We start from the raw sequence: 27,549 nt of genomic DNA, 5'->3' as shown, positions 1-27,549 counted from the left end.
GCTCTCCGCTCCAGTGGGATGGCAGCCACCTGTTCCCACTGCAGTGCCCTGCAGGCCAGGCACCAAGGAGCGGGCTCCCAAGAACCGCCGGGGAGGGGCTGGGAACGGAACCCCCTCCCTTCCCCAGACCATCAGGAAGGAGGAAGGAAGGAAGTGCACACTCACCAGGCGTGCGAGCAGTGGGTCTGGGCAGGCGGCTGGCACGTAAGCACCTGACACCACCCCCTCGCCAGCTCTAGGAGGTTGGGTGCTTTACCCTCTAGATGGTGGACAAAGGTTCAGAGGGACTTGCGGATCCCCCGGGATAAGGGTGCTGGAGCTAAACTTCAATTTCAGATACACGTCATTTCTTCTCTTAGTATAAGTATACCCCAAATATTGCATGGGACATACTTATACTTAAAAAAAAAAAAGATTATCTGAAATTTGCATTCAACTGGGTGTCCTATATTTTTCTTTGCTAAATCTGGCTGCCTTCTGGCTGGACAATGGCTAAATTGAGTCTGGGTTCCAGGTTCGAGAGCCCCCAAATCTCCCTGGTGGATGTGGCCTGTCCTGGGAGGAGGATGTGCTCCTGGGGCAGCCCCCAACTCCACACTTGCTGTCTTGCTGCTTCAGCCTCGTCTGCTAGAGAGGCCTTCGGGACACCTGCCCCATGGCCTTTCCACAGGCCTCTCCTGCATCTAGGCTGGCCTCTGGACCTCACGGAGCCCCCTGAGCTGGAGCGGCCCAGCTCCTCACCCACCCCTCCATCACCACACCCGGGGCAGACAGATCCAAGGGAGGAGCAGGAAGTTACCCAGAGCTCAGATTGGGAAAGAGTTCCCTGGCTGGGGCCCTCCCCAGACGCAATTCAGCCCTGAAATGCACAGTTCCCCGAGCCCCGTGCTTGCCCTGCTGTCCCCTGCGGGCTGAGCTCAGCCACCCATGCCATCCCCTCTGCACAGAGGAGGGGTTTGGAGAGAGGTGACGAGGTCTGGGAGGCAAGGGAGGCCCAGTGACCCAGACAAAGAGACCCGGAGTCCCTGGAGGACAGAGGCCACAGGGCCATAGCCTCTACCACTGTCCTGCTGCCCCCCGGCTGTCCCCGGCTGCCACCCAGCTGGTCTGCAGACACTGCAGTGAATCTCGGTGTGAGATGTGGTGTGCTTATTTGTTACATGGCCAGAACTGACTGCTACGTAGGGTTGGGTCTCAAATAGGCGCTCAGTACATATCTGCAACCCCCACCCCCAGCCCCCCACAGGATTTAAAAGAGGATTAATTTATCGGTAATGTTGCATCTAGAAGCCACGGAATCATGAGATATGGGTGATGAAGAGCACTGGCCTTCAGCATCCTGGCATGAGAGGGGTAGCTGGAGGGGACACCTGCCCCCACGCTGCAGCCTGTGCACCCCGAGGGGAGGGAGGGGACACACATAATCTCGAGAAGAGCCCTGGCAGTGGGAGATGCCCTGCGAGTGCGTGGAGGGCAGGACTGAGGTTTGTGTGGACACGCAGGGCGGCTGTGTGCCCACAGTCCCCAGGCCGCCGGGGTCAGGGGTTGACATGGGGAGGGCGAGGGGTGCTGACATCTGTGTGACTCCCTTTCCACTGTGGGACCCCATTGGGCAAATCACAACACACGGAAGGCGGGTTCCGGTGGGCCAGGAGTTGTCCTGGGGGTCGTGCCAATGACATCTCCTGCAGTCCCTGCTGCCTCCGAGCCAGCCTGGCTGGGGATCCCCAGAATCAGCTCTTATGTGGGGTTCACGGAGGTGGGCTCGGCTGCACTGGCGGTGTCCTGGGTGCCAGGACGGAGCAGGCAGGTGAGGCCTGACCACCGTGGCAGACAGGCTGAGATGACAGGGGACCTCAAGTGAGCAGGATGCCCTTGGCCTGTCTTTCTACCACTCCCTGGGGCAGCTCCCAGCCCCAGCCCTGTCTGTCCTGTAAGGTCTTGAAGCTGTAGCACATCCAGGACAAGCACGCCTGGCTCCCAGCTGCCCATCCTCCAGCACCCACTAAGGCCACCGAGCCCCACCCATGTGCAACCCCCAAGCAAACATCTGAAAACACAGCAACGCAAACAAGACACCTGGCCCCCCAAAACTGAAAACCTCACTCCCTGCGAAACAGACGCTCAGGGAGCTGGGAAATTGTAGGATATAGAGACGGCTTTGGAGTCTCCAGAAAGCTCCAAGAGGCTATGGTAACCTTGACACCAGAAAAGCTGGAGGACAAGGAAATGCCACAGGAGGTTAAAAACAGGGCGGCTAAAGAATTTCATAGCACTCTGAACAGATAACGGCAAGGATGTGCTCCCACAAAACAGAAAAGAAAGCACAGTTAAGAGACAGAAATGTAGTTAAAAATGCCTTCAATCTAACTCAAGTACTCCAGAAGGAGGCAACAGAGATGATGGCAAGGAGGAAATGACCAAAAAGAGTAGAGAATTTTCCAGAGGGCCAGTGCCCAGCTCAACTAACAACAGAGTCACCCAAAGGAATTTCACTGGACATGGGAGCCTGAGGCTTGGGTGAAAATTTCCAGAAATAAAAATAATGAAAGGCCCTCTCCAAAGCATGGGAGAAGCAGGCATCAGAGTTCTCAACGGCAAGGCTGGAGGCCAGAAGACTGTGGGAAGAGGTCTTCTAAATTCCAAAGGGAAATTATTCCCAACTTGAACTTCTATACTCAGCTAAACTATCAGCAATATAAAGACATTTTCATACATGCAAGAACTCAGGGAGTCGACCTACCACTCATCCTTCTTAGGAAGGCACTCAAGACTACCCCTGAAAACTAAGGAAACGAGCAAAAGAGAAGATGTGGGATCCAGTGGGGAGCAAGTCCAACCTAGTCAAGAAGTTCCAGAACGATGCTAGAGAGGAAGCCTTGGGAGAAAAAATTGCAGACGGGGGCAGGAGGAGGGGGCGCTCCTGGGGGATCCTGGTCATGGCAAAAGGGAAGCAAGAGATGCGACCACAGCTTGGAAACCTGGGTGCTTGGGGGGATGGTAAAGGTGACAAGGCAAGGAGGGCAGCAGTGGAGCAGGCAAGGACTGTGGGGTCAGCTCCTTCAGGGAAACCCAACCAGTTAGGAGATTATCAAAGAAAGGCCTGAGGAGCAGGCAGTCCTGTTCACCTTAGTTAGAACTAGGATCGACTAACTGCAGGAAGCAGGGTCTGATGACACAACAATAATACGTGCTGACGCGCATCAGGAGCTGGGGGTGGGGGCAGTTTTCCACACCACACAGGGCTGAACGAGGCCCACCAAACCCATGGCTCCAATGCCCCACGTTTTCCTCCTACTTCTTCCCCTTCATCTTACCGTAATGTTTAGCAACGAATTTCTCTTTTGGGAAAGAAACCCTTATTTGATGTCAGCAACTTTTCTCATTTCAGTCTGGTTTCCTTTGTCAGGAAAAATCAACAATTCAAAACTAGCATGCATCCTACGATTCCATATTTATAACTGTTTCTGATGGTCTCTCTGTCTGTCTGTCCATCCATCCATGGATCCATCTGTCTGTCCATCCATCTATCCACATGTCTATCCATCCATCTACCCACCCAGCTAACCACATGTCCTGCTGTCTGTCTGTCCGTCCACCCTTCTTCCTGTGCACATGCACAGAACAGGGTTTGAAATGCCTCTTCCCACACGAACAACAGTTATTTCTTGGATAACGGTGGGTGTCGTTGGGGTGGGAGGGGCCGTGGAGGTTTTCACTCTTCAGTTTTGGACCTTTCTGTATTATTGGAATTTTCAAAATAGAATTAAAGTTCTTTCTATCTTTCCTTATCTTTCTACCTATTGTCAAATTAAAAAAATCAGTGACGGTCACGGATGGAGGAGCGGCAGCCCCCGTCGGCTTTCTCACGTCTATTGATAGCGACCCGTGCACGGTTTTGAGGCGCCCCTTGCAGGGCTGCCTCCCCGGCTGCCCTCTTCTCAGTGCCGTGTGTCCCCTCCCGTCCGGCGGCCTCCGTGCCCCCCAGTGTGCTGCAGCTCTCCCGGGGCAGCAGGCGCCCTGCCCTGCACACCCCGACCCGGCACCTGCCCGCTGCCAGCACGAGCGAGGCGGGGTCTCAGCGGGTGGTGGGTGGCAGGCGGCGAGGACAGGCGGGGTCCCCAGGGGAGGCCAGGGGGTCCTGGTACAGGCCCGAGTGGGCATCCCCACCGCCTCTGTACCTGCCTGAAGACGAGTTCCATGGGCCGAGTGGGGTGCCTGAGGCCACATGTCTGGGAAGTGGGGGGGGGCAGGGTCTGCCTCCCGGCTTCCCTGCTCGTGACCCGCTCAGCCCACTGCTTGGAAAGACCCCAGGTGCCAGGGGGTAGTGGGTGCCCAGGCTAGACGGGCAGCGAGATGCTGACCTGGGGAGGCCAGGATAGTGGAGAGAGTAGGGTCCCATCTGCTGAAGAGAGAGGGGGTCAGGGTGAGGGAGTGCCCCTGAGACGGGGGCAGAGGGGCTGAGGGGGGCCCGCATCTGCAGATGGTGCCCATGGCCACCCCAGCTGCTCACCGGGTGCTGCACCCCCTTGGCCACTGCCTCCAGGGGCTTCTGGCCGAGCCTCTCCCTCCTACCCCAAGGCCGGCCTGGGGCAGGTGGGGGCTCTGTCACTGGCCCTTTCTCCGAACAACAACCCCCTGAGGGGAGATAATGCAGTTTGTGGCTGTGCATTATGGGGAGGGGTCCCCAGGCCGAGCCTCCTGCTGCAGGACCACCGTCCCTCCCTGGGACAGACGGGGTGAGGTTGTCACAGGGAGGCAGTGGAGGGGCCAAGCAAGAGGACCCCCGGCCTTGGTCTGTCTCTCCCAGTTCCCTAGGTGGGAGCCCCCGGACTGGAGGCACCCCGAGCTTTTGCCCCCACTGCCAGGAAGTGGGGTGGCAGGGGTAGGCAGCAGGGGTGGAGGGGGCCCATGGGGTACCTGGGCGATGGGCGAGAAATGGCAGCGAGAGGTGGGACGAGGCCGAAGGGGAAAGGAAGTGGGAGAGGAGAGGGCGGGTGAGAGAAGGGGAGGCCCCCCCACCCCCCTGTTCGATCCCTGCGCTTTTGTGCGCTGTGTGGGGCGGGAAGGCGCGGCAAGGCGGGGGGAAGCCGAGCGCCCACGGGGAGCCTTCCCAGAGGAGATTTATTGGTGAAAGAAAAGCATGTTTTTTCGGCAGGGCTGTGGGTGCGGTCACCTCGTGACACTGCCCTGGCCATCCTACCTGGTCCGGGCGTCGTGGCGGGGCCCGGGAAGAGCCGGAGCCCGCGGGGACCCGCCAATTAGCCCGGCCGGGGCACAGCTTTCGGGGCCGGGCACGCACCCGCGGAGCCGCTGCAGCTTGTCAAACTCGATGAAATATTTTGCCCAAAGCTCGTTATAATAATGAACCTGCATTTCTTTCCCCAAGAGGATAATTAGCAGACTTCCAAATGGGTTAAAGCGGCAATTTAAAAATCCCCCTCCCCTTAATTGTCCCATTTACTCCATCTCGTGACACGGGAGGGTGGCGCCTCCGCGGAGCCCGGCGTCCGCCCCTCCCCCGCGGCCACAGCGGTGCCTGTCCCGGGCGGGGGGCCCCGAGGGGGGCACTGCGGCCGGGGCTCCCTCCCATCTGGAAATAGCCAGGGCCCCATCCCATTTCTTGCCGGGTGCTCCCGGGGCCCAGGGATGGGGAGGGTGCTCGGCGTGGCTCCCACCCACAGCCCCAGCCGGAGGACTCCAGCCAGGCGCTCCTGAGCCTGGGACACTCTCAGGCAGGGGCTGGGGGGTATCTGGGGGCCCTGACGGCACAGACACCCTCAGGGTCCTGGCTGCATGTGGACGCATGGTGGGGTCACCCACTGCCCTGTCCCTGGGCACGGCCTTCTCCCTCCCTCCCCTGCCTCCCCTCCCCTGCCTCCCCTCCCCTGCCTCCCCTCCCCTGCCTCCCCTCCCCTGCCTCCCCTCTCCTCCCCTTCCTCCCCCCCGCCCCCCCCCCAGCTAGCTCATGCCCGCAGCTCTACCCCAGGCTGGCCGGCTCTGAGGATGCGGCTCCGGGTGTCAGGCCCAGGGTGAGGGGCCGTGGCTGAGGCTCTCGACACAGTGGCCGGAGCACTTTCCGGCCCCGGCGCCACCAGCTCAGAACAGTGCGCTCGAGCCCGCCTGGCAGCCCTGCTCCTCGGTTATTTCCTCCAGAGACACGAGGCTCCCTCCATCTCCTGCTGCCCTCATGGGCCACTCAGGGCCAAGCAGGCTGGATGCAAATGCGAATGGCCTCTCAGACGCCCCCGGAGCACCGCCTGCCGTCCCTGCTGCCCCCCACTTCATGTCCCCACCGTCCCCACCCACATCCCCGCTATCCCCGCTGCCCATCACATCCCTGCTCTTCCTGCCGTCCCCCCATCCCCCATCCCAACTGTCCCCACCATCCCCCCATCCCCCATCCCCACAAGCCCCAGTCCCCGCCCCGGGCAGGATGCCCACTCTCATGCCCCTTCCAGCCCCTGGCCTCTGCTGGCCCTGTCCCTGCCTGGGGCACTGTCCCGAGGACTCGGGGAGAGCAGGCTGTGTAGGTGGCCAGCACGGGTGAGCTGAGGTGGCCCCCCTGGCATGGAGCTCATGCCTGGCTTGGGGTGCCCTACGAGAGTGGCCCTGGAGTCGTGGGGGGTGCACTGGGGGGGACAGCTGGGGCCTGGAAGCAGGACGAGAGGCTGAGTGAGTATGGGGCACGGGCTGCGGGGACAGGGAAAGAGGGCCGGGGACCCCCCAGGCAGGCCTGGGCAGGTCGCAGCCCCAGGCCTGTGGGGGCAGGTGGTGACAGGTGCTGGCTGTCTTGGCACATGGGGCAAGTGGGCAGCAGGGGGAACCGAGGGCTCTGGACTCAGCACCCAGCCCCCTCCCAGCCCTGCCCAGGGCAGCCCTGGCTGCAGCCCGGTTCTGGCAGGGTGAGGCTGGGGCCCCTGCTCCCCACCACAGTATGTGGGCCCCCTAACAGCGTCTTAGGGCCACTGAGGGGCTCTCCAGGGTACCACCCTGAGGCTGGCAGCTCAGCGGCTGCCAAGTCATGGTGGAGAGGTGGGGCCGTGGGACTTGGGGGGGTGTCAGAGCCAGGAGCCAGGAAGGAGGTGCCAAGGGCTGCACCCTCTCTCCTGGCGCCCCCGGACTTCTCTCCAAAGGCCTGTTTTCCTGGACATTCAGGGTGCCAGGTCCAGCCGGCCCCTGCCCCCTCAACACCCACTCCCCAGAATAGGCAGGAGACCCGCCCATGTTCTCCTATTCTCCAGGGAGCACCCGCATGCCCAGTGCAAGGGTACCAGCTCCCACCCGAGGCCTGAGCCCCCAGCCCACCCTGCTCTTGGGGCTGGGCAAGCAGGGTCAGGCGCCTGTTGGGTACCAGGCAGAGGATGGGCCAACTCGGCCTGCCTCCAGCCCTCCCCTCCCCTCCCCCGGCCCCTCTGTGCCCTGCTCGGCTGGATGTGAGCCCCTGGGGCCGCCTGCCCGCTGGACCCTGGACCCAATCCCCAGTGGGCACCTTAACCGCGCTTCACGCTGGCCCCTGTCCTCCCCACCCCTCTGTCCCCTGAGGCCTCTGCTGAGGGTGCCCGGCACTCTCACCTGCATGGGGTGGCATTTAGGCCGACCCAGGCGCTCAGGCCAGGGTGGGCACAGGGGTTGCTTCAGACTCCTTCAGGCTTTCAGGAAAGGGGGTGTCCACCCCTCAGCTGACCCAGGCCTAGGCTGCTGGTTTCTGAGAAGGGCTCAGAGTGGAAACCAGGTGGAGTGTGGCCCATCCAGGGGTCAGGGAGGTTTGGGGGGCTCCCCTGGGGAGGGGTGCCCTCTGGGCACGTCGCACTGGTGGAAGGGGCCAGTGGCAAGGAGCTGCTGCGGGGGGTGCCAGCCCGAGGCAGGGAGGAAAGGGGCTGCCCAGGATGGCGTCCAGCCTCCCCGGGCTGGGCCTCAGCCTCCAAAACGCCTGGAAACCCCCCACGGGACGCAGGAGTCCCTGGGTCTTGTGCTCGGGGAGGGGCTGATGACACAACAATAATACGTGCTGACGCGCATCGGGAGCTGGGGGTGGGGGCAGTTTTCCACACCACACAGGGCTGAACGAGGCCCACCAAACCCATGGCTCCAATGCCCCACGTTTTCCTCCTACTTCTTCCCCTTCATCTTACCGTAATGTTTAGCAATGAATTTCTCTTTTGGGAAAGAAACCCTTATTTGATGTCAATAAGGGATGACATCCCTTATTGATGGGATGGAGCAGGGAGTGGCCTCATTTCCTTCTCACAGCTTCTCCCTCACCTCCAGGGCCTCTGGGGACAGGGCAGGTATCACATCCCAGAGGACGGCTCCTACATCCCTCCTGCTTCAGGAGAGCCACCTGGGCTGGTAGCCCCTGCTGGGAGCCTGGGCTCCTGGCCCCGCACACTTGCCCTCTCTTCGGCAGCTATCTACCTCCTCCCCGAGACGGACAGGGAGTGGGTGGGCAGGCGGGGCCCCTGCACCCCTCTGCCCAGCCCCTGGAACCTTGGGGGAACCTGCTAGGTGGTCCCCTAACCCCTGCTTGGTTGCCTCCCGGGACGGGGAGCTCTTTCCTGCTCTGTACAGTTCTGACCACAGAGAAAATGCTCTAAATGTTCCTGAATTTAACCGAGAAGATCCACTCCCAGAAAATAAACCACAACACGTGGGGAAAATGCGTGGGAGGGTGTTTGCCACAAGAGGATGGAGAATGGGGAAAATGGTGCAAAACTCAGACCCGGCACTGGACACCAGCCCCGCCAACCCAGCAGGCCCCCCTGCCCCTGACCCCCGAACCCCTGAGGTCCTCTGAGCCCAGGGCCCCATCCTGTCTCTGAGGGATGACTGCACCCATCGCCGGCCCCCTCGCTCACACACTTGTGCCCCTAAAATCTGTAATTCCCCACAAACACAAATTGCATAAAATTGCAGCCCTGCTCCAAGCCCCCCAGGGACTTTTCATCCCCCCTGGGCCAAGCCCCAAGCCCCCCACCCTGGCCTGCCAGGAGCCAGGGTGCCTGCTGCCCATGTGCAATCCTGGGTGTGGGAGGGCCTCTACCTGAGCCTCAGAACATGTGTGCACTTGTGCACACTCACACACTCAACCACACACTCACCATACACTCACACTCACATTTATACTCACACACAATCGCACAATTGCACACACATACCACAATCACTTTCACACATCGACCACACATACTCACACATACACTCACCTGCACACCCACACTCATACACACTTGCACTCACACATACCAATCAATTACAAAACCCATATGTCCACATACCACATAACACTCACTACTGACCACACACACTCACACGCACTCACACACAGTCACCCACTCAGTGCACACCCACACTTATACACACCCGCACTCACACATGCTAATCACACAATTATACACACTGACACACACTACCACACAATCGCGCACACACGCACACTCACACATACACTGACACTAATCGCATGATTACACACTCACACATACACTCACATACACTCGTACACACGGTGCATTCAAACATAGCTATAAAAGGTGAACATCCCACCCCGCCCTTCCCATCCCACAGCTGTGACAACCACCAAGTGACGACCCCGGCCCTGGCCCCGCCCCCCAGAATCTGACCTCGCCGCCCCGTGGTCTGGTCCCTGCCGGCCTCGGAACCCGGCTCCTCTCCGGCTCCCCCACCCTTGCCGCGCCACGGGCCCCTCTCCATCCCAGCCCCCGCTCTGCTGGTCCCTCTGGCTGGAGGCCCAGCCGGGGACCCTCGGCCCTCCAGGCCTCACCTGCCGGGGCCACCCTGTCCTGCCCACCCCGTGCCACGGCCTGGCATTGCCCGCCACTGGCATTGCTGCTTTGGCGGATCCCTCTCCCCTGCCCCCCTCGCCTCCCTGCCCCGCTGCTCACCCCGATGATTGACCCAAACCAGCCCCATGGAGGCTGACGCTCGCACAAACCCACCCAGCTCCCAGCCACCGGGGCGAGAGTTCAAACAACGCCACCAATTTATAAACAATTTTCTCTCCAACGATTAAGTTACATTTTCCCCAATAGCTGCTTAATTTTCTTGTCAAAAATACACAGTTTTCACATTTGTCTCGTTGCAAGAGTAATTAATTTCCAGACCATAAGTAAGAACTTCATTTGATACCTGCAAGGGTTATAAACTATTTCAAGCTGTTGTTTACGCGAAATCAAGAAAGATTCGTTCTGTTTGCAATTATGCTAACGAGGAAACAGAGTGGGTATTTTTTTTTGGGGGGGGAACTTGGCATAATTTTGCTGTTACCAAATGAATTAGTCTAAAAAGCCCGCTGCTGCCGCAGACCCCTCCACAGCTATTCGTAAGGGGACCCCCAAGGAGGGTCTGGGGAGTGGCCAAGCCCCGGGGGGCTTTGGAGGGAGAGATGTGGCATGGAGAGAGCGACGGTGGTGGCAACTGGTGGGCTGGGCGTGTCCCGGGGGCTGGGCCTGCAGGTAGGACCGAGAGACTTCCCTGCCCTTTGGATGCCAAGGTGCCTGGAGCTGAGGTGGGGTGGGGGGCTGCTGGGTGGTAGTGGAGGGTCTCTGATGCACTATCCCCTCCTGCTGAGACTTTGCTTGCAAAGCCCCTGAGTCCTTGGCTCCCCCACTGTGCATGTGCACAGGGGCTGCTGGCGTCCGGCGGGGCTGCAGGTGGGGAGCTGAGGCCATCAGAGTGGCTGCTCCCGGTGGGGGAGAGAGACCCATGAACCCAGACGCAGCGTTCGTAGCTGCTCGGACAGGTGTGTAACCAGGTCCCTGAAGAGGGGCTGGCCCAGCCTGGGGGCCGTTCTGGTCCCCACTGCGATGGCTAATTGCTCTTTATGCCACCCTGCCCGGGCTCCGGAGCCCACCACTTGGTCAGACGCTGGCCGGGGAAGGTGCTTTAGGTGGGCTCAGCGTCGGTGGTCAGCCAGTTTTAAGGCAAGGAGACGCCCACCATAGAGTGGGGGGCCTTGGCCAGTCGGCCTCAGGTGCAAAACGGGGCTTTGCCAGGCGAGAAGGAAGTTCTCTCTCCGGACCCCGCCATCTCCCCTGCATAGGCTCCCGGCCTGCTGCCCGCTCTGTGGGTGCTGGACCGGCCAGCTCCACGCGACCCCTCCACACGGTCTCCAGGGCAGCCAGTGCCACCGGCAAGCATGTCCGTGGCTGGGGGGTGCACGCTGGCTTCAGGGAGCTGGGGACGTCGGAGCTGGTGGTTAGAGGGAGGTGGGCTGGGGTGGGCAGCCCGGGAGGAGGGGCCACGCCATGGAGGCCACGGGGAGGAACCTGTCGGACATAGAAGGGGGGCAGGTGTGCATGGCTGGGGTATCCCTTAGACCACATGGGAGTGGGCGAGTGGCAGGCACCAGGGTGGGGGATGCAGAGCTGCGGGTGCAGGCACGGGCTGCTGGGGCAGGAGGGGGTGCCAGATGGCACCAAAGCCCACGGAGGGGTCCTGGAGCATCAGCTCAGCCACCTGGGCCCCCAGCCGCCCCAGTGGCAGGTGCTGGCCAGGAAGGCTCTGCCCGGCAGGGTCCCAGGGGAAGGGGCGCGGGCACGGCAGGACCTGCAGGCACGTTACTGGTAGGGGCGGCTCCTCCATCCTCGTAAACCCCGGGGTGCCTGGAACCGGCCCCAATGGGGCCACGACAGTGTCCCACAGTGGCCCCCGGGGGAGTGCTGGACACTGCTTGATCCTGGTGCCTATGCTCTGAAGTCTCCAGTACGTTGGCCTTGGAGGCGGAGGTCCAGGCGTGCACGGCGGACATGACACTGAAACCGCCCACAGCATTGAAAGGTGCATGTCCCCTGGTCTCTGCGAGGTCAGGCGGGGGGGGGCGACACCGGGGATGTGCGTCACGTGGGAAGAAGCATGGGCCCGCGGGGAGAATGGCTGCCTGTCTCGGGCCTCCTGGGAAGCCCCCAGGGCTCCCTCCCCAGCCCCCAGCCCCCGTGGGCCGTCTCCAAGCCAGGGCCACGTGGGAGGTGGACACAGGCGCAGCCAGGGACGCGCCGTCGGGTGGAGGGGGCCACGATGGAAAACGTGGGCACAAAAAAGACAGAAACCCCGAGACCGCGGGGCCCCACGCACACCTGGCCCAGCTGGGAGTGGGGGGTCTGCCCAGCTCGGGGTAAGCTGAGGGGGGGAAACGCTTTCCGGAGAGACCCCTGGGGGTGAAGAGCCCCTGCAGGGGCAAATGGAAAGGGTTTCCGAGTTCTCGGGCCTCCCGCAGACCCTACCGCTGGCCTCGGGCTGCACGGCCCCCGTGACATGTCCGAGTGCAGGGCTGGGGCAGATGGCGTCCCCTGACTGGCCGGGCTGATCATTGGAGAACAAACCCACCCCAGGGCAGCGTCGCCAGGCAGGGGTCCCGGGAGGCTAAGCGGGTCACCCGTGGGCCACAAGATCCCAGGTGGCGTCTGAACAATTGCTTTTTATTTTAATTGGTGGGCTTGCATAAAAATTTTTTAAAATATTTTTATTGAGATTCGATTGTGCAATCAGTGGCTCGTAAGAGCATCACACAGTTGTGTATTTGTCACCATGATCGTTTTTAGAACATTTGTTTCACTCCATAAAAGAAAGAGAAAAAAGAAAAAACTCATACATCCCATACCACTCACCCTTCCCTCTCATTGACCACTAGTATTTCTATCTACCCAATTTTTTACTCTTTATCCCATTATTTATATATTTTTATCTTTATTTTTTTACTCATCTGTTCATACGTTGGATAAAAGGAGCATCAGACACAAGGTTTTTACAATCAGACGGTCACATCATGAAAGCGATATAGCGATACAACTGTCTTCAAGAAACATGGCTACTGCAACACAGCTCAATAGTTTCAGGCACTTCCCTCCAGCCACTCCAATACACTATAAACTAAAAAGGGATATCTATAGAATGTGTAAGAATAACCTCCAGGATAACCTCTCAACTCCTATTGAAATCCCTCAGCCACAGACGCTTAATTTTGTCTCATTTCTCTCTTCCCCTTTTTGGTCAAGAAGGCTTTTTCCGTCCCATGATGCTGGGTCCCAGCTCATCCTGGAAGTTCTGTCCCACGTTGCCAGGGAGGTTTACACCCTGGGAGTCATGTCCCACGTAGGGGGAGGGCAGTGAGTTCACCTGCCGAGTTGGCTTAGAGAGAGAAAAGCCACGTCTGAGCAACAAAAGAGGTGACACTTAAGCATAATTTTAAGTAGGCTTAGCTTCTTCTTTGCAGGAATAAGTTCATAGGGGTGGACCCTGAGAGCGAGGGCTCAGCCTATTGAATTGGTTGTCCCCACTGCTTATCAGCAACTCCCCAGATGGGGAAGTCAAATATTTTCTCCTTTCTCCCTTGTCCACCAAGGGGACTGTGCTGCTCTGATAGGATTTAGAAAAGCCATGTTTTAATCCTGATCCAATTGTGTAGGAGCCACTGCTTCTTTTAATCCCTATTCAACAATGCAGGTTGGGATATTTTGATTAGATTATTTCCATGGAGATGTGACACGCCCAATTGTGGCTATTAACTTTTTGATTAGATGGAGATGGGACTCCACCCATCCCAGGATTAGTTTACTGGAATCCTTTAAAAGACAAAGCATTTTGGAGAGAACAACAGAGCTGTAAGAAGAGAGAGCCACGAGAACTGTGAGAGCTCACGCAGCCAGAGACCTTTGGAGATTAATGTTATTGTGCAGTTCAAATAAACTGACCATACAAGTTACATGAGATAATGTGCTACCCAAAATATAAATTTTGCACCAAAAAAAGGTATTTTTCCTTTTGGTCTGACACAGAAGTTGAAGTTTTAAAACATGGATGATACCATCCTTTACCCCGTATTCTGATTTGCCTTCGTCCTGTCCAGATCCCCTTCACTCGTATCTCTAGTTGAAGTCTGATGTCTTTTTCAACTTTTTAAACAGTTCCTGTATGGGGTACTGCTGACTTCCATAGCGTCACAGCTCTAACTCTGAGTGTCCGGTGTCACATAAGCACCTCACGTTTCAGGGAATGACCAGGTTACATGCAAATAGCTCAGTGTCTCAGAATTTAGAAATAACAGCTACATCTTCTGAATATATGACAGCTGTAGGAGCTCGCAGTCTAGGACCCCTTACCATGTAAGGGGTCCGGCAAGCGGACGTTATCGGGTGGGGCCCCCAGCATTTTCAGGGCAGCCATACCTTTCTCAGGACGCTGCAAGGGCAGTGCCGTGACACCACGTGTTTGTCAAAACCCACAAAACCTGGCAGCACCAAGAGGGAGCCTGAATGCAGACGTGGGTTTGGGTCAGAGATGACGTAGCCGCACTGGTTCCCAGCGGCGACAAGGCACCCCACTAACGCAAGAGGTCAACGAGGGCAGGGGACCTGGGTGGAGGACAAGGGGTGACAGGACTCCCAAAGATTTATGCTCAGAGTTACCGTAAACCTACAGCTGCTCTAAAAACAAACCTGAGTTTTAAAAAATAATCCTGGGAGCCTACGAATGCGAACAGTCACGAAGGGAGCATAGACGTGACTCTGGGAGGGGGAGTGTGCGCGTGCCAGCCCGCCCTGTGACGGGCCTCCTGCTCCCCGCCTGTGAAATGGGGTGCTGCCCTACCCACTCCCCAAGACACTCAGGAGCTGGAGATCAAGCACCCCCAGACTCCTTCCACCCTGGCAGGAAGGCAGGGCCCAGCCCCTTCATGGAGCAGAAAAGTTAGTGATTTTCCTTTGCAAAGTGCTGGGAAGATTTGCCGTGCAACCGGGAGCCTTGACCCCAGGGAGGGCGCTGCCCTCGGGAGAGGAGCTGCCAGCCAGGGATTCTGGATGTGGCCGGGATACACCCAGTGGGCACAGGGCAGGGGGACCCGCGGAGGCTGCCCAAGCCAGGGAGGGGGCCAGGGTGACAGCAGGAAGCCCCTGGGCTCTAACTCTTGTTTCGTTGCTGAGAGACATGGTTGAAGGCCTCTGGGTCCCTGTGTTTAGGGTACTGGTTTGGCCCCAAAGCTGCAATTGCAGAGAAAGAGGGGCTCCTTAGGAGAGAGGGGCCTGGGAGGGGCTGGGAGCAGCCAGCTCTTCTCCACGGAGCCCCATTCCAGTTTGAAGCGCTCAATCAACGTGCTCGATCCTCAAGAGGTAGGGAGGTGAGGCAGGGAAACTGAGGCAGAGGGTGGTGAAGGCCCTCAGGGAGGTGCTTGGCGCATGCTGGGGAAGCTGGGCATGGCCGGGGGTGGGGTAGTCAGGTAGGTGACCCCTGACCCCTGTTGACCCAAGGGTCTCTGGTTTCCTGCTCCTTGAGCAAAGCCCAGCATCTTGGTGCTTGATTTGGAGACCTGCCTCGCCTCACCCCTGCCCTCTGAGACTTTGAGGGGTACAGGGAGCTCCCCGAGCCCGGCCTGGCCCGCTCACTGCCCCCTGCCCGCCAGCAGCCCCACACACTCCTTCACCCCAATGGTATTGTCTGGCCTTCATAGGGCAAGGTGTATGGGGCAGGCCGCGACTTTCCAAGGACGCCTGGAGGAGAGGATGCCATCTAGGGGGTGGCGTTAGAGCTAAAAGTGGGCCCGGGGGGCTATGGGGACAGCAGCTCAGGTCTGAGGCTCCCCCCGCTGTCCCCGCCTTGGTGGCTGTCCTTGCTGGACCTGCCCTGGCAGCGGGCTGCACGGATCCCATGACCCTCTTGCTCCTACAGGCTCCCCCACTTCACCCGCTTGCGTCTCTGAGCACCTGGGCCAGCTCTAGGATGGGGTACCCAGAGCCATGCTGAGGGTACCCCCCGCCCCCCGCCAGCCTAGTTCACAGCCGCCGCCTGCCCCCCTCGGCTCGACAGCACCCTTGGGTCCTTCCCCCCCTAACTTTTTGGCCCTTCCCCTGCTGACTCTTTCCTCTGTCCTCTGTCCCTTCTTTTCCACCCACCCTTTCCCTCTCAACTGCTCAGCCATCCAGGACGAAACCTGCCTTGGCCCCCGTGACTTGCCCACCCTGGCCCTTCCCTGGTGGTGCCACCCAGGGGAACCTGGGGCCTCCTCGATGCCCCCTCTCCTCGCCTGCTCGTCCACCTGACGGTCAGCTTCTGCTGATTGCCCCTCCCCCTCCCCCCATGGCTGCCCCTGGCTGCCCTCCTGGCACCCCTGCCCAGGCGCCTACCAACACACACAGGCCAGGGCCACCTCGTACCCTGGAGCTCCGGGTGACTCCTAGTTGCCCTGCTTGGCCTACAGGGCCTGGACAGCCCACCCCTTGGACAGCCCACCCCTCTGTACCCCAGGCCCTTGGCACAGCCCTTCGGGCTGACACCCCTCCCCCCATGCTGCCCTCCCCTCCCTCACTCCCGGATGGCTCCAGGCTCCTACCCAGTGACCAGGAGGCCCTTGTCCACTGGCCCCGCCCACCCCACATGCAGGTAAAGGGTAACCAGGTAAAGAGGAGCAGCTCACCCTCGCCCCAGGCCTGCCGGACTGTGCGTCCTGGGGGCAGGGACTGGCACATGGCTGGCACCCAGTGGACATAGGATGGACAGACAGAGGGACATGGTGCTTCAGGGACCAGCACATAGCTGACACCCAGCAGACAAAGGATGGACAGATGGACAGATGGACGTGGTGCTTCAGGGACCAGCACATAGCCGGCACCCAGTGGACGCAGGATGGACGGATGGATGGTGCTCAGGGGATTCCCTTCTTCCCTTCTCTCTGCTCTCAACTCCTGCCCCTCCTCCTCACCTTTGAGGAACAGTCCACGCAGGCTGGTCCCTGCCCCCAGGGGTGCCCCACAGCCCTGACCCCCGGCCTCGCCGTCGCCCGCAGTACCAGCCATGGCGCTTTCCTGGGGCTTGCCGAATATTCCATCCCGGCTGCACCCCCAGGCCTCGCACCCAGGCCAGGCCCCCATCCCCGAGGGGGGTGCTGCGGTGCCCTGGACGTCCACGGGCCCCCCCGGGGAGGGGGCGCTGGGCACGGCTGCTGAGGGTGGCCTGGGTGGGCGGCGACCTCGCTGCCGATACAGACGGCTCTTTATGTATGAAACCCGACCCGTGGCTCCCGGTGGCGGGAACAGAGGGGGGCTGTGCGCGCCCTGCCTGGGTCCGAGTGCCGTGGGCGGCCTGGGCGTGGGGAGCAAGGGAGGGACGGAGGGGGCCGCGCCAGAAGGGTCCCGTCAGACCCCGGAGCTGGGCCGTGCCAGTGCCTCCCAATCCCCCCACCCCAGAGCCTCTGGTCCTCCTGATGGCCCCCAGGCCCGGGCACATGGCCCACCAGCCCCTCCGCTCCGCCTCATGCCCCTCCATGGCTATGGCCACGCTGCTGCCCTGCTAGTGCCCAAGCTTGCCGGGCACTGGCCTACTAAGGGCCTTTGCACGTGCCGTGCCCATTGCCAGGAACACCTTCTCCCAGCTGCCCCAGGGCTCGCTGCCCCTGTCCCACAAAACACTGCACCTTCAATCTCCTCTCCAAGAGCCCCGACCACTCTGGATTCTGAGCCCTTAGCGAGAGCTTAGGCCCCCTGTACCTTTCTGAAAGCAGCAGGGACCATGACAGGCCTGGCTGGGTGTCCACAGGCCCTCCCCGTACACTCCTCACCTGGCCCACACATTGGCCCCCATTTCATAGATGAGGATCTGCAGGTCAGAGGGGCCCCCTGTTTGAGAAGAGCCCTGGAGAAGCAGACCTCCCAGCTCTCCTTCCCTTATCCTGCAGCCTCTTCTCAGACTTGGGGAGGGGTTCAGGGATGCCCCGTCCAGGCTGGTTGCCCCTGTCCCTTCTCCCACCAAGGTCTCGGGAGTGGGGGTGGAGGGTGGGTGTCCGAGCGAGGGACGAGGAGGGGATGCAGGGCCTGCGCCCAGAGGAGGGAGGCGGGTGGCGGACCCATGAATGGATGCGACGGGATGAGGGTGGGGGCGGCGGATGGGGGCCGGGGCGGGGAGGGCATCCACCGCCAACGCAAACAGCCAGCACGCCTCAGCACCGTGTTTAATCCACAAAAATTTCCATTCGCCTCTGGAGCGAGCGCTCGGAACCCGGGCAGCGAAAGGCAGGACGCGCTGCAAAGTAAACACCCGCCCCGCACAGCGGCTTGCGCCGGCCCGGGCTGCAAAGAGCAGAGTCAGCCGTTTGTGCGGCCGCGGGGGACGGGGCCAGGCAGGAGGCTGGCGCCGGGGGAGGCCAGAGCCCCGGGAGCCTCCAAGAACCTGCTCACCGCCACCTGCCGCCCAGCCTGGTGGCTCCTGGGGGCCTGGGGCCGGCTGCCCGGCGGGGCCCTGGAAGTGGGGGGGCACGTGCCCTGTGGCCCCCGCTCCCTCCACCCTCGTCCTCTCCGACCTCTCGGCCCACCACGGCCCAAGTGGCCTAACCAGGGCTGGGGCCGGTCCCCTCCCTGCGGGCGGGCCGGGCCTGCCTCCGAGCAGGGGCATCTATTTTTGGTGGTGACCATGCGGCCGATTAATAGGCAGGCCGGCCAGAGACGGGCTGGCCCCGACCCGCAGGGGGACGCGTTTAAAAAGGGACCCATTTTGACCAAAATACATGTTTCTCTGAGGTCTGCCGAGGCAGTGGCAAGGCTGGCCACACGGTCGAGGCCCCACTCCACCTGCCCCAGTGCCCGGGGCCCTGTGGACGGCTTGTGGCCCCTGCCCCGCGACGTGGGCGCTGCACACGGGACAGGATGCGGCGTCCACCCAGGGCAGGCCCGGCCCACATACCCACCGCCTGTCGGCCGCCCGCCCCCGGCCTCCACCCGCTCCCAGTGGTCACACCCTCCCAAGTTGACACGGACTTGAGCTAAATTTGAAAAAAAATGTTAATTTCCTTCCCGGCCAATATTTGAGGCCTAAAATAGAGTCATTCAGGAGAGAGCAGGGGGTGGGGATGGCCTGGGAGCACACCCCAGGGCCCTGGCCTCCATGCCTGGAGGGGGGCTGCCCTCGGGCCAGGGGAGGGGTGCCCTCGGGCTGCTCCTCCATCTCCTGACCCCTAACCCGGTGGGGCCCCCTCACCTCTCTGTCCACGAAGGCCAGGACCAGCCCATCTTGGGGCCAGCCCAGAGCCCGGCCACCCTGCCTGGGATCTCGTCCTTGTGCTGGGGCCGGGGTTCGGCCATGGGGTCCCTGCTGCGGGGCGCACAGGTCTCGCGGGCACGCAGAGTGGAGGTCAGGGGTCAGGGAGGGCCCTTTGGGTCTGGGTGGTCGGGAGACCGGACCCCATGGAGTGTGGCTCAAGCCTCAGCAGGGCCTGAGGCTCGAGGATTCTCGGGACTCGGGGCCACAGCGAGGAGGGTTGGGTGGCCGAGGTCGCGCATCCAGGGGAGGTTGGGGGCAGGCGGCTGAAGAGGCAGGGCGGGACGGCTTCAGGGTGGCTGAGGGAGGGCGCTCCCAAGGGCAGGGAGCCGGGGGCTGTGCCCGCCCCCACAAGGGGACCAGGGGAAGTGCCAAGTCCACGAAGTCCACGCACCAGGGCCGGTTGAGCCAGGGGATGCCCTGGACATGCCTCGGGGGGGAGGACCCTGAGCAGAAGGACAGTCGGTGGCGGGTCAAACGTGGCGATCAGGGAGGGACCCCAGGCGGGGCTGTGCTGGCACCTGGTGCCCAGGCAGCCTCTGGAGTGAACCCGCTGCGCAGGCCCCCACACTGCTGGCACCCCCCACCTCCCTGTCCCCTCCCTTCGGAACCAGTGGGAGGCCTGGCCTTTTGTGGGAGTCCCTGCACGTGGAATTGGGGTTCGGGATAGCCGCGTCCTGGCTGGGTCCTGCACACACAGACCGTGCGTGAGTCGCCTCTCTGAAGATGCTGTCACTTAGGGTGGGGCCCACAGGGTCAAGGGGACATGGCCAGTGTGGCGGGGTCCTCGGAGGTCCTGGGAGGAGACGGAGGGCAGCCACGGGGACAGGGGTTTCAGGGCTTGCCCGTGAGTCACCGCCGGAGCCCGACAGGCTTTGGGGCGCATGGCCCTGCTGTGCCCTGAGTTTGGCCTCTGAGCCTCGGAAACGGGACCTGGCCCCCCTGCCGTTTCATCCAGCCTGTCTCGGCCTCGGGGAGCCCATGGGCACAGAATCACGGGGCCAGGGGCCCGCTCCCCTGCCATGGTGCTGCCCCAGGCCTTGCTCCTAGCAGCGAAGGTGCTAGAAGGACGGCGCTGCTTCCGGGCTGAGGAGGCCAGGAGAGGGGCCCATCAAGGCCGAGGGGACCCCAGGGCGCATGCGGCCCGGTCACAGGGGCGGTGGCGCCGTCCCAGGTGACGAGGGCGAGCGTGCCCAGGGCCTGGCTCCCTCCTCAGATCCAGCCTTGGGGTGCATGTGCTCACGGAAGTGGGGTGGCATTTTGTGGCGGCCCAGGGCTCTTAGGAAGCCGCATGCCACAGTCTCCAGGGTGAAAGGCCTGTGCCGCCCCCTGGATGCACCCGCTTATCCCACTCTTCCTTCATAACACCCGAGTTGTTTCAGGTTTCCTGCTGTTACCAAACAGGCAACAACACGTGTGCGGAGCTCCGGGATGCTGCTCTCCCTTGGGGGAGACGTGGGTCCCAGGAAAGGGGCTTTGTGCATTTGTGGGTTCCTCTCTACAAGCTCTGCTGCTACAGAGGGGGGACACCCTCCCACCAGCGACAGCAAAGAGAGTGTGGGGAGGCGCCGATTCTCACGTGGGGACTCTGTGAGCAGGTCCCTGATCTCTCCACACAGGCTGGGGGTGGCACCCCACACTGGGCCCTCGCACACAGCACTCACTGCCCAGCCACCCCTGGGGGGGGCCTTGGGGCTGCCCTGCCTGCAGGACAGACGGGCTGGAGCTGGATGGTCAGTGCCCGAGAGGGCAGGGGTGGCTCCCAGAGGCCGTGGGGGAACCCCTCTACCCCGCCGGCGTGCAGAGCCCTGCACTGGGGTGTCCCTGCAGGAGTGGGGGCCGCCCCCTCCCCTGGGGCGCGCGCTGGGTACCAAGACCCCCTCAGCCACGCCCACCCCAGCTCAGGAACGCGAAGCAGGGCCCAGCGTCAAACGGCGCTTTCATTATAGGTTTATCTTTGAAACCCTAGACAAAACAGGGCTTGTGTGGTCTGCCTGGGGAGCCAGCACCTCGGGACCATGCCATCCGCTAAGACGGGTCCTCGGGAAGGAAAAAATACACCGGCCTTAAAATAACCAGTTCCCAGAATAGCAACTAATGACGGCCTCTGAAGGGAACCCTTTGATGAGGAGGGAGCCCCACGCCTTCGTGCTTTTTAGGGCCGCGTCACCAGAGAGACACTCGGCAGCAAGGAGAAAAGGGAGCGAGAGACAGGCAGGGCTCGGGGGAGGGGTACACGGGGGCGGCGGGTGGCCGTGCCCACTCCAGGCTGCCCAGCTTTCTGATGCAACCAGCCCTTCCCAGGTGGCCTGTGTGCAGCTCGTGCCAGGAGCCGGACCCTCGGGCAGGCTGGCCCAGGGACACAGCCAACTCACTCTTAATGGCCGGAAGTCGAGGCAGGAGGGAAACTGAGGTACCCAGAGGCAGATGTGGGGTCTAAGAACCTGAGCTGACTGGGGAGCTGGGGGAGGTGGGGAGGAGCCTGGAGGGGACGGGACGGTGAGGGCGGCTGGGGTACAGGCCCCTCGTTTGTGCAGGGCTCATTTGCTCAGCTCAGGGTTCCCCGAGCTCCTCCGTGGGCCTGGCCTGAGTCAGACGCTGGGGCTTAGCCCCCCACCTCTCACCCACAAGTGTCCAGGCCACTGGCCACATGGGGCAACGGAGTGTGAAACGTGGCCAGTGAGATGGAGGCATGAATTTTAATTTTATTTCATTTTAATTAATTAAAACTTAAATACTGCCACTTCATTCAATTATTGGAAAGCCATTAAGTATGTCTGAATGACTTAGGTGTGTGAAGCTACTTTTTCAACTGTCCATTTTATGAACTGTAAATACGGACGAAGGGGTTTAGACAGAAATCTAGTGTCGGGGTTGGGATGAGCGATAAGTGAAAAAACTGACACTGGCTTTTGAAGACTCAGCATGAAAAAAAGAAAAAGTATTTAGACCATTTTTTATACGATTATATGTGGAAATGACATAGTGTGGATCTTTTCACTTAAATAAAATATATCACAGTTAATTTCACCCGTCTCTTTTCTAATGTGGCTACGTGAAAATGGTAAGATAGGTGCGTGGCTCGCATTGTATTTCCATTGGACGACACTGGTCTAGAGGGGGAAGTTGGCAAAACTTTCTGAAAAGGCCAGATTGTGTTATCTTCACCTTGTGGATCTTATAAGGGCTTGTGTTGTGTGTGTTGTGTGTGTGTGTGTGTATGTTGGTTCTATGTAAAAACAGTCCAGTGGCCAGGCTTGGCCCATGGGCTGTACTTTGCCTGCCCTGGTCTAGGCCAGTAGCTGAGTGAGGCCATTTGGACTTTGGTACATGGCAGTGGAGTGAGACACCAACCCAGGCCCCCTGACCTCCTGGAGACCCAGTTCAAGACGCACTCAATCTTCAAATCCCACTTATTACTAAGATTCCAAGGACCAGCACAGTAAGACATGCTACTACAGTCTAGTGTCTCCCCGTTTCATGGGGCGATGGAGTAGGACAGGGAGTTGGGGACCCAGGAACCACGGGGGCCAGGCTGCCCAGGAAAACCCCATCTTTGAACATCCTGATCTGTTCCAAGGATGCTACATGTTAGAGAGAAAGTTGCACTAGCGTTGCTGAGCTGGCCAGGAAATGAGGGCGTTAGAGGCTGAAAACTCAGTGAAAGCGGATCCCACAGATACAAGGTGTCCTGAAGGCCTTCGATGGAACAGGTCAACTTCACCTTTGGCTTTCACAGCCCCACTGGTGATGGCTGATGAGGCCTGGCCCAGGGGGGGCATCTCACAGCAGACCCCCACATAAAGTTGGCTTAGACCTTCAGCTAAAGGTCAGCGAGAAACAGCTTATTCTCCACTCCCCAAGAGGACCACAAAGAAAGCTGGCTTGCTGCTAAGGGGAGGGGGGCAATATTTGCCCAGATAAGTCATATTTACAAGCTGGTTGCTGCCCAGATTGGAAGCCCAAATTCACACCACATGCATCCACTTTGGAAAACTTTCAGTCTCAAATTTGAAGTTCAGGCTGGTAATACTCTCACATGCCTGGGAATGAAAGAGGTAAACACAAATCCTCCCTGAGGACCCGGGCCTCAAAAGTTCCCACAGATAAATTTTAAGATATGTGAGCTCACAGTAAAATAAATAAGTAAATCACAAAGCTCAAAGGAAATGAAACACCGTGAAGGAGGGCCAGCAGACAAAACGCAAACTAACCAGGGAGGCAAAGCTCACAAAGGCCCCAGATATTGGGATTAACAGAAACTAATGATAAAATGGCCATATTTAATATGCTTCAAGATTAAAAAAAATGGTTTGAATATATAAGTAATGAGGAAGATACTACAAAATGATCTATCATATACAAATAAGAACAAATAGAATTTCTATAAAAATATAATAATTGAAATGAAAACTTAGAACAGGTTTAAGAGCAGATTAGATACAGTCGAAGTAGCAATTAGTGAACTGGAAGATGGCTCACAAGAAATTATCTAGATTCACAGACAAGGTGATTTAAAAAAAGAGGTGAAGACATGGAGCTGGATGAGATGGTCTACCAGATATCTAATGCAAATTTCAGAGGGAGAGTATGAGGCTGAAGAAAATCTCAAGCAATAACAGCTGAGAATAATTCAGAATTGATGCAAGACACCAAAACACAGATTAGGGAATTCCACTTATCCAAGCAGAAGAAACAAAAAAAATCCCCCATTAACACTTTATAATGACAATAGAAAACAATAGAGTCAAAGAAAATATCTCAAAAGCAGCTACAGAGAAGAATAAATTTTCTACTAAGGAGCAAAACCTTATCTTCACCTTCATTCTCAATAATAAGAATGGTCAAAAGACAGTTTGATAATTTTTAAATGTGTTAAGAGAAACGTGATTTTCTTAATCTAGGACCTAAAATTTTATACCCAATGGAAATATACATATTAAAAAATGACTGTAAAACAATTATTTGCAAACAAATAAAAATCTAAGCAAACTTGATACCAGCAGATTCTCACTGAAAGAAATTCAATGAACACTTTAGCCAGAAAAAGTATGATCCCAGATGGAAGATTTGAGATGAAAAAAATGATGAGAGAGTAAATTAGCAAGTAGGTGAGTGAATTTAAATAAATATTGATTCTATAAAACAAAGCCAATCATTAATTACTATGTTAAAGTAAGCACAATTGAACTAAAATAAATAACATCCAAATATATATGTTGTAAGGTCCTTATTTTATTACAGAGATCTACAAAGACAACAGTGAACTCTGACAAATTATAAATCCATTTATAATTTTCTACATTTACCCTCTACAAGAATAGTAATAGAAGACACACCTTCTGAACCAGCAGGGAGTTAATTTGAGGGACAAGAAATAATCAGTCCAATTAGAGGCAAGAAAGAGGAGAAAAAGAAACATTTAAAAAGTTAATACAAACGGAAAGCACAAAATACGTTGCTAGAAATCAATCTAAATATTTTAGAGACTCCTTTGTGTAAATGTAATACATGATTAAAAAAGATCCAGGTCACCTAACATTTCCAAAAGACACACATACAGATACAGGATTAAAAAGAAAAAGACAGTGTGAGAAAGCTACAGACCAGTTCTCATCAAGACCTGAGATGCAAAAATTCTTACAATGTTAGCAACCCAAACCCCCCAACAGGTAAGCGGCATTCTATACCATGGGCAAATGGGATTTATCCCAGAATACAGGATTGTTTTAATACCTGAAAATCACATAATGTATTATACAGTATTAATAGGATAACTGAATAATTGGCGAAATCCACATGATCATGTCAATATTCGTAGAAAAAGCATTTGAAAAGAATCCACCATCCCTTTGAAATGACTCTTCACACACTGGAAGGAGAAGAGAACCTCATCAGCCTGACAGAGGCTGTCCATTTAAAACCTACAGTGAACCTCATACTTAGCAGTGAATGACTGCATGCTTTCCTCATCAGATCTGCTCTTGTCACTTCTATTTAACATTTCATTGGAGGGTCAAGCCAGTGTAATTAGGCAAAAAACTAAATGAAAGTCATCCTGGCTGGAACAGACACAGCGTACAGTCACACATTCCCTCATGATGTGTGCACATGACATGATCCTGTATGTGGAAGATCCTAAGGAGACAACAGCAACAGTGACAAAAGCTACCAGAACTAATAAACGACTTCATCAAGGTCACAACTCACAAGCTCAATATAAAAAATGATGATATGTGTCTATACACTAGTGGTAAACACTCACAAAATGAAAATAAGAAAACAATTCTGCTACCATTAGCACAAAATAATAAAATATTTAGGAACAGATGGAACAAAAGAAGTGCCAGACATGTACATGGAAAACTATAAAACCTCACCGAAAGAAATGAAATATCAGAAAGTACAGGGATATGCTATGTTCCTGGATTAAGAAGACACAATGTTAAGATGTCAGTTTTCCCCAGATGGGGATATAGATTCAACACAGTCTCTAACAAAATCTTAGAAGGCTTTTTGTTTTTTTGGTAGAAATTGACAAGCTGATGCTAAGATTTTTATGAAAATTCCTAGGACTTAGAATGGGCAAAGTGTTTTTTTAAAAGAAGAACAAAGCTGGAAGATTTTCACTACCTGATTTCAAAACTGACTATAAAGCTACAATGATCAAGACAGTATAGCATGAGAGTGAGGACAGACAGATCAACAGAGCAGAACTGAGCGTCCAAAAATAAACCCATACATTTATGGTCCATTGATTTTTGACAAAAGTGCCACGACAATTCAATTGGGGGAAAAGAGGGCCTTTGCAACAAATGTTGCTCGGACAACTGGATATCCATAAGCGAAAAAAGCAAACTTAGACTTTACTTCATACCAAACCCGCAAATTAATTCAAAATGAGTCACAGACCTAAATTTAACAGCCAGATCTATAAAACTTTGAGAAGAAAAAAACAGGAGAAAATGTCCATGACCTTGGGCGAAGCAAAGAGGTCTTAGATACAACTTCAAAAGCATAAAGAATGCTTAAAGCATAAAAGAAAAAGGATGATAGATTGGGCTTCATTAAAATGAAAAACCTTTGTGTTTGAAGGACACGATTAAGAAAGTGAAAAGACAAGCCACAGAATGGGAGAAAATATTTGCAAGTCCTATATTGGATAAAGGACTTGTATCCAAAACAACTCAATAATACAACAAACTAACTACCTAATTAGAAAATGGGGGAAAGCGCTGAATAAACATTTCACCAAAGAAGACATATGAATGGCTAATAAGCACATGAAAAGATTCTTATCTCAGTCATTAGGGAATGCAAATCAAAACCACAATGAGATATCATTATACACTCATAGAATGGCCAAAAAAAAAAAAAAAAAAAAAAAAAGGACAGACAATGCCAAGTATTTGCAAGGATTTAACCTTTATACAGTGCTGGTGGGAAAGTGAAGTGGTACAGAACCTTTGGATAACAGTTTATATCTTTCTTTAGAAAGTTAAACTAAAATTTACTATATGACCCATTAATTCCAGTCTTGGGCATCTACCCAAGAGAAATGAAAACATGCGTCCATATAAATATTTGTACATGAAAGTTCACAGAAGCATTATTCATCGTAGCCAAAAATTGGAGACAATCCAAATCTCCATCAAATGGTGAATGGGTAAACAAAATGCGGCATATTTGTACAATGGAATACTATTCAGCATTGAAAAGGAAAGAAATACATGATGCAACATGGACGGACACCAAGAACACTCTACAAAGTGAAAGAAGCCAGACACAAAAGACCACATATTGTACGATTCCACTGATATGAAACATCCAGAAAAGGGAAATTTGTAGAGACAGAAAGATAGGTGCTAAGGGTTGGGCTGAATGAAATTTTGGCAGTGAAGGAAACATTCTAAAACTGGATTTAGATGCTGGCTGCCCAGCTCTAGAAATTTACTAGAAAATGTCAGTTATCAAAACTGACACAAGATGAAATAGAAAACCTGAACGGTCCCACAACCATTGAAGTCACTGAGTCATCAGTTAAAATTCTCCCTGCAAAGGACACACAAGGCCTACATGGTTTTACCTCCAAGTTCCACCAGTCAGGGAATAAAAAATTATTCTAGTCTCACACAAAGTACAGAACAAGAGAGAATACTTCTCAATTCATTCTATGAGGCTTACCTGCGTTTGATATTAAAACTTGATAAGATAGTACAAGAAAGGAAGATTAAGTTATATATCTCAAGTCTAAACAATGACATAAGAACCCCGTACAAACTGTTGGCAAATTTAGGATTTCAGCAGCATTATCAAAAACAGCATACAGGGCAGGCCGTGGTGCCTCAGTGGCAGAGTTCTTGCCTGCCAGGTCTCGGTTTCGGGTGCCTGCCCGCGCTAAAACAAAAGCCGAAAACCAAACAGCATACAATAAGAAGGGTTGGAGGTGGGAGGGGGTCGCCGCTAGGGAGATGGTTATAGAAATAATGCAAGCAAGGGGTGCTAAGGGCCTGA

At 56.4% G+C, this 27,549-nt stretch overlaps 1 protein-coding gene across 4 annotated transcripts in view; it reads right to left on the bottom strand.

Moving 5' to 3' along the window:
• The window catches only part of KCNQ1 (potassium voltage-gated channel subfamily Q member 1), a 311,105-nt gene that overhangs the window by 26,625 nt on the left and 256,931 nt on the right, over positions 1–27,549 (bottom strand). Inside the window, exon 16 of one of the 4 annotated variants that reach the window (XM_077115370.1) lies at positions 12,208–13,146. The exons of 2 other annotated variants lie outside the window; for them this stretch is intronic. In XM_077115370.1, coding sequence (XP_076971485.1) covers positions 13,009–13,146 — 138 coding nt within the window. In that variant the 3' untranslated portion in view covers positions 12,208–13,008. Of the gene's footprint in view, positions 1–12,207; positions 13,147–27,549 lie in introns of those variants that run through there. One more of the 4 variants, XM_077115372.1, reaches the window with a different exon arrangement.

This window comes from Tamandua tetradactyla, chromosome 9, assembly GCF_023851605.1.
Source record: "Tamandua tetradactyla isolate mTamTet1 chromosome 9, mTamTet1.pri, whole genome shotgun sequence".
Taxonomy (NCBI): Eukaryota; Metazoa; Chordata; class Mammalia; order Pilosa; family Myrmecophagidae; genus Tamandua; species Tamandua tetradactyla.
The sequence above is the reverse complement of the archived record's forward strand: the minus strand, read 5'-3'. Positions and strand labels throughout refer to the sequence as shown.